Below are 14,813 nucleotides of genomic sequence, written 5' to 3' on the forward strand. Positions count from 1 at the left end.
TTTCCATAATATCTAGGTGTCTATCACCTCTCTGAATTGAATTGGTATTGTAAGAGTCCTTCACAGTACACCATCCCTCAAACTCTGGCTTGTTTTCCTTCAGTTTAGTCATAATAGGCCCTGCTATCCCCCCCTCCCCCCTCATATCTAGTTTAAAGCCCTGTTAATGAGCCCTGCTAATTCCCGTCCCAAAATTATTTTCCCCCTCTGGGACAGGCACATCCCACCTGCCCCCAGAAGACTAGGTGTCTCATGTGGCAACCTATGATTAAAAAACCCAAAGCCCTGTCGATAACACCAGTCCCGAAGCCACAAATTGACCTGCTGTCTCTTCCTATTAATTTCCTCACTCATGATAGACACTGATGGGATAGAGGAGAACACTACTTGTGTTCCCGTTCCCTTAAGCACCCTTCCCAAGGCTGTAAAATCTCTTTTAATTGATTTTAGGCTCCTTCTTCCCACATCGTCACTGCCCACCTGAAATACTAAAAGGGGGTAATAATCAGAGGGGTTGACTAGAGTGGGAACCTTGTCCAGCACATCCCTGACCCTTGCTCCAGGGAGGCAGCAGACTTCCCTGTGTAGCGGGTCAGGACGGCATATCGGTCCCTCTGCCCCCTTCAATAGAGAGTCACCCACAACGATGACATACACAAATCTTTGTGCAGAGAAGTAATGACCAAGATGGTTGTTATTTGAAAATTTAGGCTAATTGGCATAAAAGTTCAGGAAATATGTTCGCATACCTTTCTCTGCCTCAGGTGATACTGTGTTCTGAAATTGTGCTTTTTGCACAATTGTACGTGTTTTGTGTATAGCCACAAATTAACTATAGAAAGTAATCTCATTAGTTTAGGCTATATAAAATGTTTATTTTAAATGTGAAGATTGATTGGGTGTACTCCTATCTTTAAAATGATAAGCTTCTCTATTGATACTGCTTTTTATGAGACCAGAAAATGAGCCATAATTAAAACTGTGTTCCTACTGCATTCAGTATTACCTGTAGAAAGGACTTTGAGCCATGGTACCTATCTTCGATATTGATGATAGGAGGATTTAGATCAACCTTTCTTGCTTACCTAAGGAGAAATGCGGAATAACATCAGATAGATTGATTCTGTTGTTAAACTGTAAGAATTTTGGAGAGCTCAAGACCCTTATTGTTCATTCATGTGAGAGATGGCAGTGTCCTCTGCATCCGCAAGCCTGAGTAAGGCAGTAATGGGTGGCTTCCGCAGTTCATCTTACTTCCTGTAATTGTCAGCTGGAGTCAACTGTGTTGCCCAACACTTGGGGATTTTTCAGTATATTTGCTACCAACACTGAATAGATTGTTGAAATGGTCAAGCAATAAGCAGTTCATTAGGGACATAGTAATTATGCTGAAAAACTTTTTTTTTCTTGGAGATAATGAATTTCAAATTAAAGTCACCTATTGATGCAAAGAATGGTCTTACACCACAGCAGGTGTTCATACAGGCTTATTAAAATAAAGGCCAGTCCCCCATCTGCCCTACAAATGTAAATCTGGATCTCAAATTTTGGGCAACCAGCTCATATTAAAAAAATGTTCTATATTAAAGTCTGTAAAATAATATTCAGAGAGCCTTCTTATTACAAATGAGAAAATACGAAGGGCGATAACTTTTGCTTAGGAGTTTAAGTGTCTTTTAGAAAGTTATTCTCTAGAACAGTTTTGGGAGGGTTCTTAAACTTATTTGAAGGAATTACTTCACTTCATACATCTTCTGTTCCGGGGTCATCATGGGCTTAACTCATTCAGCTTTTACCATTTTGGGCCCTTCACAGACATATTCTTGTGGCCTGCTGCTGCTTTATATCTGATTGTAGAGATTTCTTTTTACTACTTGGCTTGGCTGGGTCATCTTCCCTTTCCTGTGCCTCCAGCTGCTCATCAAAGATGAAGGGATCCTAAAGTGTGCATTTTCTTCCCCCTTCCAGAGCCATCCACTTATTTTCTTTTCCAGTCAGTCTCAACTGTTGAGAGAGATGATGACTCCAGCAATGCCAATTATTGCTAAATCATTCCTAAAGTTTTGTGTTATGTCCACCCTGACAGTTGTATTATATAGCGAACATTCATCCTAACCTATTTAGATCCAAACTCATTTAAGCTTTGAATACTTTTCAGATGTTCTAATTAGGCCCTCTGGAACCAGTTAAAAATCTGTTCGTGAATGTAAAGTTTAAGCACCATCGCAATGTTGTAGCATAGTTGGGTTTTTCTTCATCTGTTATATTTGTCTAAGTCAATGACATTTATGTCTGCAGGGAACTAGGAGATGGAATCAGGCTTTTTATGCCTTCTGCAAATATTACTTTTTTATTTATAGGGCATTCCCTTTCAAACTATGAGTAGGCTTCTGAAGACCACTGGTCTACATGGAAAAAAAATACTTTGCAATGAGGTATACTGGAAAATGGAATATAGCAAACTTTTTTCTTTGTGTGCTTATGAAGTAGCCTTCAAAGTATTTAAATTGCGTTTCCCCAGCAGTGTCCAGGGACTGAATCACATTTCAACATGTGCATAGAATTTTCATTAAGATTATAGGCATTAAGAAAATATCAGTAGGAAGTCTGGATGCAAGTTGTTACCTTGTGTTTTTCAAAAATTGTACATTTTCAGGTGATCAATAGAAATCCTTCAAATAAATATGGAGAATTACATTGGTTTCAAGTATAATCTCCCAATATTTGTTTTTAAGAAGTATATTCATAACTATTAAAACATACCTGCCCATGGTAGGATTTGCTAACAGTAGTAAGATGCCATGCATAAATCTGTAGGAGACCAAGAAGCCTAGAATTCTTATATATTTTACAAACTACTGTGTAACATAGAGCATTTTTCTTTGTGGTTTGTGAGACTACATTCAATAATAACTTTTTTGTATTTCTGTAATTTTTTTATCTGAGGATTTCAAACCACGTTACACACATTAGTAAAATTCAGCTTTATGATGTCTCTGTAGGACGTTATTAGCTACATTATACAGATGAGCCAGCTGGAGTATGAAAGATCAGTGTGGAATAGTGTTCATAGTGAAGTTGATACAAACTTCCTCATGGATCTTTCCAGAATCAAGATTTTGCTGTGGAATTTGATGTTATGTAGGCAACTGAAACATTTACATTTCAGGCAATTTCTAAATAATTGTTTAATCAGTGAATATTAATGTTATATCTTTCACTTTGATATAGAGCTGTTAATTTTATTTGCAACCTGGTATGCAGTATGTTTACTGCCCTAATGTTTTATCTTGATATGTATACATTGATCATCAATCTATAGTTGTAGGTAAGAGTGTGTAACAGAGTCCTTAATCAAATTTCTTTCTCTTCAGAATGTGCTGTGGAGGTTTAAGTTTTCTCAGCTCAAAGGCTCTTCAGATGATGGGAAAACAAGAGTAAAGCTGCTTTTTCAGAATCTAGACACCAAACAAATTGAGACAAAGGTAAGTAACATCTTCTTTCTCAGTTTAGTAAAAAATTAAATGAAATTACTATCAAGGCATCAAAAATTCCATTTACTTCTGCATATGCATATAGTGAACTCCACATGACAATTTGTTTTTTTTTTTTCCTATAATAAATAAAAAGATAATTTTTCAGTCATGTGCTTTTGAAAAGAATGAGGAGTATGATATGGTGATATGACAATAAGGGAGGTAAGAGTGAGATTCAACTGTGATTTGGTGGACAAAAGCCAATGAAAACAAAAAAGAAAATAACTGAAGATTTCTGAAAATTTTCAAATACTCTTACATGGGGTTCTACAGGTTAAAGTCACCTATAGAGAGATACTTTTCTATAGTGATCATACGCAAGGGTTATGTATTACCTACCCTTCTAATGTTTAAAAAAAGTTTTTAAGAAGAAGTGGTATATATATTCAGCTATATGCCCACCACCTAAAAGGTATTATTTCTTAGAGTTCAGAATTACAGACTAGTTGGGAAATAACCAACACTAAAACCTATAGTTACGGTATTTGCCTCAGCTTATTGTACTGAAAGAGATTCCATTGAGCCAGATGGTGCTTTACGGTGAGATGCAGCCAATAATGAGAAACAGAAAATGTCATCAAATAATAGAAGTTTCATTTTTCCTGAGTAAATGAGGTACTACGTGTGAAATAAGGCTTGATACAGATGACTTATGTTTACTTGGCAGTGAACAGTACAGTTAAAGTTGCAAAAGAATTTTCCGGATTATCTCTAATTCTGTACGCTTATGAATTCTTGGGCAAAATCATAACATTTGGGAATTCTATTTTTGCATCTTGGTTACTAGCTAGAGGTTATGTTTTTTATCCTATAAATTGTAAGCCAAGTGCTTCTTTCTGAGAACTTCAGTTTTAGGTGAAGAACGTAGAATTTTTCCATTTAATTTTTTTTTGTTTTTGTTCTAAGGAGTTAATAATGCTTAGATTCCTGTCAGTTATTTCTCCTTCAGTCCTTCATATTCCCTACAAATTGTCCTCATAGGTTCCCAATTCAGTTCTTCCCTGAACTTACCCTCCAATTCAACTCCTTAAAAGCCCCCAGATCTCCCCAAAAGTCGTTGCAATGCATTGGTATAACTGCCAAGTCCCAGCATATTTTGATCTGGTCTGACAATGGGGAAAAAATTGTTGCAGCTGGTTTGTAGGTGTATGTGTATTACCTGGTTGGATAACCCATGTACAATGGGTGGCCAAGGGACCTCTGGCCCAGCTGCTGGTCCACGCAGGAAAGGACCCTGCTCTCTCCCTGCCTTCACTTCTCTGCAGGGTGGTAGCAGGACCTCCCAATCCCTGCCAACAACTTGTGCCACACTTCTAGAAATTCAGCTCCTTTGAGGTGTCCACCTCTTCGACAAATAGGGCAGAAATTACACACATGCACAAATATGTGATTTCACCACTTCATTTCTGAAGGAAATCAGACTTACTTTTTTAGACAAGAGGAATTACAGTATGGTCAATTGCAGCATGCAAGTTGATCTGCATGAGGGAGTAGCTCTGCCGCTAGTTTGAAAGAGAGAGGAGAGTGGTTGACTATGGTTCCTGGATCATGGCATTAATGTGGAGTTTATATGGGCTGTGGTCAACTCTTCCTTGGATCAGCAGTTTGGAATTCTTTGTGCTGGAGATACCTTTTCATATCGCTTTGGTGGGAGGCTTTTAAACTTGTGTACTATTCAGTCAGATGGAGCATGTTGTCTACACATGCACCTCTTACGCATAAGAAGTTCATATGCAAAAAGATACTTGCTTTTAACAAAATAAAAATTAAGATTAATACTTCCAAGATTGCATTGATGCTTTATGTCACTTACCTAAACTGTAACTACCTGTAAGATAAGACTTTTTTTTCCAAGCATATTTTAATTGAGCATTTCCCTTTTCTTCTCATCTTATTTTTTTGTTTGTTTTATATACTGTGGAAGGGGAAAGGCGGCATTATATTGTAACAATTCATTCATAGGAAAGGAAAGAAAGTTTATCTTTCTTCACCACATTTGGTCATTTAATAACTTAGTCTCAAATATTTACTCGAAAAGAGAAAAGAAATCACAGCGTCACTAGACTATTGTGAGCCATATTGAAGCTTCAACTAAATGTTGATGGTCACATACACTTCTTGTCTGTTACACGTATACCTTAAGAGCTCAGCATATTCATCTGAGTGCAGTTTGCTTTCTTCACTGACTTCAAGCCTCAACTCTTCTGTAATTTTGGAGTGGTACAGTGATACAATGTGATCTGATTTTGCAATTAGACTCTGCAGCAGTTTTGCAGTAAAGCCTCTTCTCTTTAAAACATGAGAATTTCAAGAGAGTGACCAAGGACAGGTCAGAAACCGTGTTTCTTTCTTTAAATTTACTGTATTTATCTAAGACGATGTTTATTCCATATTAATGCTGTTGAGGCATATGGCAAATTAAGGAGAGTGCAAGCAAAGCTCTCTCTTTACAACATTAATCTCTAGCATCAATAAACCATAACCTCATATTCAAGCCCTTCTGTATTTTTATTAACATGGATCTTTCGTTGCTGAAATCTGGCAGTTTACTACTGAACATCTTGAGAGCTTGAAAAACCTTTGCAAGACGATGGTAGATAAGAGTTAAGATTACGCCTGTTTGACAGGACTGCACAGTGTGATTGCTTTTGGAAATTTATTTTAATATTTGCTGGAATGGGGAGTTGGCTGCTCTTAGACAAGCATCTCCAGAACAACTTTTCAGATGAGTTTCTTGTGCATTAGCAAATTTTGCATCTGCCAATGCAACATTTAAAAGTGTTTCAAATTTAGCAGTAGAGAGTGGCATTTGGAATCACTCAAGCTGAAAGCAAAAAGCCATCTGACTCTTCCAGATCCCTGTGGAAAACTGTTAAGAGTTAAGTACAACTGATAGATAGAGTTGCAATTCATCTGGCACTGAATGTTGGCATCATAGATCTGGTTCTTATGCTTGCAGGGTAAGAACAGCGTTTTAGCTCATCCTTCTGCTCTTTCCCCAAATGACAGTCATAAAGAGGAGGCCAAATAAAAGTTTATAGCTGAAGAAGCTTTCATACCATAGCCAATAATTTATCATTGTGTGTTTATAATCTTAACAAGCTGTACAATACTAATAACATTTGTTCTTCTCAACCATGATATGGCAACCAAGCCCTGGTACACTGGCTGAGATATAGAACTGAACTTAGAATTTCCTTTCTCATTTTGACTTCTGTGTGAAATGGAGCTAAAACTTAGATATCTTTATCTGTTCTTTTCTTACATAAAGATATGCCTATCATTTCAATCTGATTGAAGTAACATGCTGAAGAATATAGTAGTAATAGTTGTGCACTTTTCAACAACTAAGAAGCAGTAGCTTACCAATGTCCTTAAAGTAATTGTGAAGTGCGCAAAGCACAGTAACACTGTCTGTCAGGGTCTCCACTATCTGCCTTTTATGTGATATAGGCTCATGTCTCATTCAAATAGTCATTCAACAGCTATTGGAAGTAATCAATAAAATTAAATGTGTGTGTGGTAATGATGCAACAGGCCTGTCAAGCAATTTGTGGTATGAAATAAATCCAGCTCTCATGGATGGGTGGACAAAACAAGAATATACATTTTTCTTACTTGGCTGTGCACATACAGTGATTGAGGTCAGTGCAGGATGCATATTTTTTATATTCTTAGTACCAGCAGGCAGTTTTCTCACTGCTTTAATCCAATCTTTTATGTTCTCGTGGTGTCTTCCTTCTAATGTTGTACTTAATCCACTTATTAAGATACATATAGTAAACTGAAATAGCTTTAGTCATTGAAATATCAGACATGGCACAGATTCTTCTAAATACACCAAAAATAAACTGATAATCTTAGTTAAAGAAAAAAGTGGCAATCTCAGATAAGGCAAGCAAGCGTAAGGGTAGTGTTAGATGATATAGAGCAATTCAAATGGTCAGTTAGTCATCTGTCTGGCTGGGTATGGAGAGAAATGTTACTTCAAAAAAAGTAATTATTAGAGCAGTGTCATTAATGTTATTTTCTAGGAAAAATGTACATTACATTCTAAACATGAAGGGCCCAAATTTCCACCCTTAAAACCACATCCAAGATGATAGTCTCTTGTTAAAAGACATATTGTGTCCATATCCTCTGACCATGCAACAAGAAAGTGCTAGGTTACCTCTGATTGCTTATCTTGATAAAGGCATATAGATTAGAAGTGCACAAAGCCAGAGTAGAGAAATGGAAAGCTTTGGAAAGGACTCTCTTCTCTCAGTTCATTTGGCTGGATTCGGTCAGTGTGTTGAATATCAGAACCTGAGGTGAAATTGTTGGATGATTTCAGTTGATTTTGGAGTAAATCTAAGGTTAAATGTGTGGGTTTATATTTTAGAATTTATCGATTTAAAGATGGTAAATGAAGAGATGTAAACCTCTTTTACTTGCGCTGAGAACTGATATAATGAGGTCTGGTTTATTTCATATTGAGTTGTATTTCATTAACAATCATGAGTGTGTACTTAATTTTAGTTTTATAAAACTTAGTCATGAGAGTTAAAATAATGGCACTGTTTTTTTCTGAAAGTGTTTATATTAATAGTATAGTAATATTTACAGTAGACATATACTTTCAAATTCATCTGTTTTCAAGTACTTATTCCCATACTTGCTCCATAACTGTCAATCAAAATAGAAAAAGCAGGGTGTTTATGCCTGAAAAAAATCAAAATGAAGATAACACAGGCTTAAATTCCTGAAATTATTTCAACCAGCAAGCTTCATTTTCCTTTCACAACAAGACCTAATTTGGTGTATGAGGCTCAAATGCCTCCAAATGCCTTCAGCAACCAAATGCCAGTTATTAACAGTTACCTAAGTGCTTAGTCTGATACGAGTTCTCAAGGGATTTTTTTCTTTTAGGATAATTATTTCTCAATTGGTTGACTAGAAAGTATGCAAACCCAGAAGTTTGAGTTCTGCGTCTTCTCTCAATGTTACCTTATTTTCTCCTTATTTAACTAGGTATGAATGAATAATAATAAAGAACACATTCTGCTTATCAGTTGTATTCATTTATGCCCTTTTTTTTGTAATTAGGAGTTGTTTGGATTTGCTATTCTTTTATAATCTTGAAAGTATCAGTTTGTAATTTGTATTAGACATTGAATTATAATTGTTTTAAATCGCTTCTTGCTTCAACTGTTGGCATCAAAAATGGCTAAGCATTGTTTCTGAATTCAGATCTTTTTTCTTGGAAAGTTGTAGTAAAACCAGTCAGTCATTGCAGAGAAAAATTTTTGAAGGCAGGGGAGAGTCATTTCATTTACGTTAACACATTCTCAAAGCTTTTTAACTGAGGAATTCTTGTGTTTCCAGGTTCTGGGAGGATTTAAAATTTATTTGGCTGATGATGACCCACCCAAGCCATTTATATGCATCTAAAAATCTCTGCTTACATATTCTTTGCAGGATGTAGGGGCTGAAAGCATTGTTCTCTCAGGCTTCTGTGTGCACTGAGCTGGCACTCTAAGGAAAAGAGCTTGCTGCCACAACTCTCTCTGCTCCAAGGCTACCATGTCTAAGAAGGTCTTTCCCTGCAATTTTTTGCAGATGTTTCATAGAGGCTAAAGGCATTTGTAAAGTTATTACACCACGGGAAGAGCATATCTTGGGAGTTTGTTGAATATCATTCTATTACTCTTATTGTCCAGTAATAGTGCTTATTGTCATCTTATGCTGGAAGGAGTAGTCCGTAACAGAAAATTACATTTTTCTGGGAATAATAAATTTGCTTAGTGGGAAATAAAATCCCTGAGACAGTAAACTATGTGTGCCTGAGGTTGTAAAGAAACCATGCACAATTTTTTAAAAAATCAGTAGAATCTCATCATCATGAAGTAGAGCCCTCAAATATTGTCAGAGTGTAACAGTTTCTTTCTGTAGCTCCTTGTTTTTCTTTTCCTTTGCTGTTCCTTTGCTTCTTACTCATTTCCTCTGCTCCAGCATGGCTCCTCCATCCTTTGCAGTCCTTTTGGGGGTGTTACCTGTTCTGTCACAGGGCACCTCCTACAGCACTAGCCTTGTTGACTTTTTGGCAAATTTACTGCCCTTTCTTAAATGTGTTTTCCCTGAGGTGCCCTGTGTCAGTGCCCTGCAGAGGGGTTTCTGGCAATTTGCTTGAGATGATATCACAAAATACTGTGACAGGAAAAGCAGAAGTCTGGTACTTTGCTCTTTGTTTAAAGGCAGGTGTACAGAGTGTGCCTCAATAAACTGCTATGGAGCCAACACATTGTTGAAAAGAAGTGTCTTCTCCCCAAATGAAAAACTGTCCCAAGTGTCCCGGCAATATATTTAACATCTGCAGACTTCACAAATAGTAGTATCATGTAAATTGAACATATTTCTTGTATTATTTTTGTTGCCAATATTAGAATATCACTCCATTTCTGTCTGGGGAGATTGGGAAGAAGAAATTTAACTTGTGCACAAAAGACAAAATATGTTATAAAGAGTCAAGGGAATCGGAGAACTGGTTAGGAGTAACTCGTGCCTTTCTTTGTGAATTAGGGCACATGAATTTCATACCCAGCCATATTTCTATATGCAAGCTGTGGTGTGATTTTACCTTAGCTTCCACCCAGCCTCTGGCCTCCCATCTTGTTCACCTGACTCCCATTCAAAGGCTGCCAAAGTATGTGTCCTCCTCACCCTCCCTGGCTGTGACTTGGCACAGCACCATCCCCAAATGTCCTTATCAAATACTTTAAAATACATTGCAATATTTGCATGTTCTTGCAATTTGAACACTTGCATTGTCCAAGCTGAATAAAATGTGAACAATAAAGTAGCACAGAGTGAAAGCTAAATTGACATGCGGCACTGACAGTGGACAAGATACGGATATATACATCTTTTATTCTTAACACTTTTGACTTTACAGTTCCCCATAAAGATTCAAATTTTCATTTAAAGTCCATTGTTTTTTGCTGACTAGTCTGTTCTGTATTTATATAAAATGTTTATAAACCTGAATATGAATTCACATTTTCTCTTTTTTTTTTTCTCTTACTTCCTCTTTCAGGAACTTGAATTTCAGGATCTGACGGCAGTTTTACACTGTATTCACTCCTTTATAGCAGCAAAAGTGGCATCTGTGGATCCAGTATTCATAGATAGTCAGAGTATTGCAAGAAAATACATGTATAGTAACTGATACCAGATTATATGTTGTGACTATGGAAAATAAATTATTTTCTTAAAGAAAGTAGTTATTTCATGCACAATATTGCAACTTTGTGGTTTTATAAGAAGTCTATAGTTGTGTTATCTGTAATGTTAAAAGTTTTCACAATCTTAAACATTTTGAATCTATGAGTTAACAAATACTAAGTCAAACTGAATCAGTTTGCCATCTCCAGCATTAATCTAAAATTCTAAGTGAATATTTGTTCAATAATATTTGTGGTGTCATTTTCATTTCTGCTCTCATGGTCATACATACTCCCTCTTATTAGATAGAAGCATTTGAAAAGTGTGAGTCCAAAATTTGGCCTCTGTTTTGAAAAGTGCTGGGCACACAGAAAATTTCTACAGTCTTCACTGTAGGAAAGAACTAATTATTGAAGACAACTGCCATAGGAATTGAACTTTTATCTTGCCTCTATATGTTTGAAAAATTATAGTTCAACGGTCCAGTTCTTTTGAGGCCTGAGAGTTTAGCTCTGGGAAAACACTAATTACTATATTTCAGACCAAGGAAAAGACTTAAGTACACACTTGACTCTAAGCATATTAAGTAGCTCCAGTGTATGCACAAGGCAATGTTAAGTATGTATTTAAATACTGTGGTAGATCAACTGAAAAGCTTTAGACTCTGCTGAGAAGCCTAACTATAGGCACTCAGTTTTAGAAAACTTGCCGTAGGGTTTTCTTATCTATTAATAAAGCTTCCATGAATCATTCATTTATTCATTCATAGATTGCCTTGACACTGTCCTTTGATGTGATGCTCTGTATGGTCGAAAAAGGCTTCTTTAAGAATTGTTCTGTTTGGAGGAGGATGCTCCCAGTATGAGGTAAACTTAACAAAACAAAGAAAAGGCCATCTACCTTTTTTTTTTCCTACAGTTCTAACCCTGACTTACACACAAGCAAATTGGGTTTTGTCTTTGCTAAGGAAATGATATGGTTCTACTTTTGATGTATTCCTAACCTTCCTTCTGAAATCATCTTCATATATGCACAGATAATACTTTCTGCTATTGAAAAATTATATAAAAAGAAGACATTTTAAACTTAGCTCATGTTCCCCGTAAGTAATAGCAAATGTTGCAGGTTTCTGTGACAGAAGTCTCAGTTGTTCTCAAGTGCAGTTCTGAGGCAGCATCAGGCAATTTTTATTTTTTTTTTTTAGAAAATGAAACGATCAAAAATCAAGCAAGAAGAATATCCTAAATAAATGCAATGGATACGGAAAGCATTCATCAAAGTCCTTGCTAAATTTTAGGAGTCTAGCAGTGCCCTGCTAAAGTAAAAGTCTAAAGTTACAGTATCTTAAGGAAAAGAGGTAGGTGCCCTTAAAAGCTCACAGGTGAGGAGTATTTTTACATAACTTCAGTGCTTAAATTTAGTCCAGAAGTTCCCCCTTTCAGGTCTTAAGGTAGTTGACTGTCTCGACAGACTGCAATGGGGGCTCAGGCACTTACATTAAATGGAAGTTTATCTGTCCATCTAAAGCTTAGGTACAAATAAAGTGCCTAAAGTAGATGATTTGATGCTACCTTAAGGATTACCTGTTGCTATAGTGTTATCCATAGAGAAATGCGTTTGAACAGTATGGCCTCTGCAATTCCAGTGTTGTTTATGGTTCTAATGTTGTTTGCAAGGCTCTTGTTAAAACAATATTTAGCAAAGGTAAGAAATATTTTTATTAATTGTAAATAAATATTAATAGCCATTATGGTATTTTTTAAAAAATGTCATGTCAATTTTATATTACATTTTTGCCAAAAACAATCAAAAAAATGTCCTTCTCAAACATGCTTTTATTCAAAATGTTTCATTTAATTTTCAACTTTCCATTTTCAGCTCTTTGTATTTACTGAGATTTTAATATTCACAAATTATAGCATTAAAAATAGAATAGCATTCTTTACAATCAATTCTCAGTTATTAGCATGCACAATTATAAATGACAGAGTGTCCGTAGGATAAAGAATGATGGAATTCCTTCAATTATGTTTTTCTGCTATTTTCTCATACACGAAGTTCAACACCAACATAGAACAGTAGAAAACTGTGACAGCTAGTACTGAACTGATACTACATTCAGGCCATTAGACTTAGTGTTTTAAGTATCACATGATTAAAAACGCAGTGTATTTCCCCAAATACTGTAAACAAAAACTTAAAAGAAATTAACCTTAGTTCATTAAATAATCTTTCATTTTTACCAAAAAGTTCTGCAAATCAAAATGAGCACAATTTTTTTTTTTGCTTGCAAGAGCAGCTGGATATTGCACATTTTCATTAGCCAACTTCTGATTTCTGGTATGAAGTTGCTTCTACTGATTTGAAGAAATGTTGTTATTTGTTTCATGGTAATTCTAAATTCTTTTAGTCTTTTGGTGAGCTGTGTTATTAAGGAAAAATTTCTTATACATTCACCCTCTGGATTTTAGGGTTGCAATTTAGAAATAATTCTCCAAACATTTTTTTTAATGAGGGATCTGCAGATCCTTGTTATCTCACTTGCTTTTTCCCTTCCTTTCACATTGTGCCGCAGGCTGGGCTAAATCTCAATCTCAAGTCAGGGACTAAAGGCCAGTCTTGTGCAGAAGTTGCCAGAGCCTGGGAAAAGCCAGCAGACTGCTAGTTACTCAGCTGTTACATAGGTTGTATAGGACTTTCATAGCACCTTACATTTCCTTGTAATTCTCTTAAATAGAGTAACATATACCTCATATGTGACAATGTAGTGCTTCCAATTTGTTTAGCTGCTTATGTTCATTTGTTACATTTTTTTATTCTCAGTAAAACTATTCTTTTATCACTGCCTTCAGAGTGTGTGTCATAGAGCATGCATATATTTTTCCCCATCGAAGTTCTTGGGTATTTGCGCCACTTTCCAGCACACTAAAAGCCTCAAAATAGTAGGACTTACAAAAGGTGAATAGATCTGCTGGTGGGAAGGTGTCTTCCACAGTCACCCCTCAGGAGTTGCACACTGAGGCAGATGACCATTGCTTTATAGTGACTGGGCAGCTGGAATGTCAAATATTTAATTGTTACCAGGAACAGGAAACGAATTTTAGTATGCTTTGTTATGTTCTTGTGATATATTAAGCTTTAGTCTTACTACCTCGTTATTCATGTCTGTATAGTTTTCCTTTATTTTTTCTGGGGAGACAAAGTGGGACAGGAATTGAACAAGGGGTAGGGGGAGAGAGGCAGTTGCTACAGCAGAGCCATAAACAGCAGGCTGGGGAAAGAAGCATAAAAATGTAAGAATTAGAAAATTGTGCACCATCACAAAATAGCCAGAAGATAGCCACTTATGACTGGAATCAGAGTAAAAACAGGATAGTATCTGTATGTCCAGTTGATCTTTATGTATTTAATTTAAACTCAAAACATGGCTAAAAGGCTAAAACTAATCCCATTTACAAACAGGATTTTGAGTAAATGGGTAGTAGTACTGATCTAAATCAGAACAAGGCTCATCAGTGACATAAATTAAGGAGTGGTACAGCCTGGACTGAGGCACTGGACTTGAACCATACTGTTATTTGTTAAAATCATTTCTGGTATTTTTTGCTGTGCAGTGACTAAAATGTACCCCAAAAAAATCCTGTGCACAGTCAAGCTAGAGTCAGCTCAGGTCTGTTCCCAGTGAGTGTCTTGGTTGTGCTACTATGTTTAAAACACAAGAGCGTTTAATAGAGGGGATGTGGGCAGATTCTGTCTGATGGCCTCAGGGACAGAAAACAGACCATGACAATTTTATTTATAAATGCAGATGTTGCCAGTCTTGCTGTCTTCAGCGGGGGCAGGGCCTCACACACTGTTTCTGACCTACATAATTTAATTTTATTTTTGCTTATAGTCATAAAGCATAGAATTAATAATACTGGGGCTGAGCTGATCCAAAGCTCAAGTTCTGGAAATCTGACTTAATTCTTTTCACATTAGGATCTTAGAAAAAGTATTTCAAAGTGATTTCTACCCTTGAGCCAGTAGGCCTGAAGCTTAAACAAGAAATTTTTATTTTTTTTTTTTTTTTTT

At 36.2% G+C, this 14,813-nt stretch overlaps 1 protein-coding gene across 1 annotated transcript in view; it reads left to right on the top strand.

Moving 5' to 3' along the window:
• SNTG2 (syntrophin, gamma 2) overlaps positions 1–10,743 on the top strand; it is a 191,425-nt gene extending 180,682 nt beyond the window's left edge. Inside the window, exons 16-17 of the mRNA XM_014956761.1 lie at positions 3,375–3,485; positions 10,612–10,743. Of these exons, the coding sequence (XP_014812247.1) occupies positions 3,375–3,485; positions 10,612–10,743 (243 nt within the window). The remainder of the gene's footprint in view (positions 1–3,374; positions 3,486–10,611) is intronic.
• The last annotated feature ends 4,070 nt before the right edge of the window (positions 10,744–14,813 follow it).

The sequence above is a fragment of the Calidris pugnax genome, unplaced genomic scaffold (assembly GCF_001431845.1).
Source record: "Calidris pugnax isolate Ruff unplaced genomic scaffold, ASM143184v1 scaffold171, whole genome shotgun sequence".
NCBI lineage: Eukaryota > Metazoa > Chordata > Aves > Charadriiformes > Scolopacidae > Calidris > Calidris pugnax.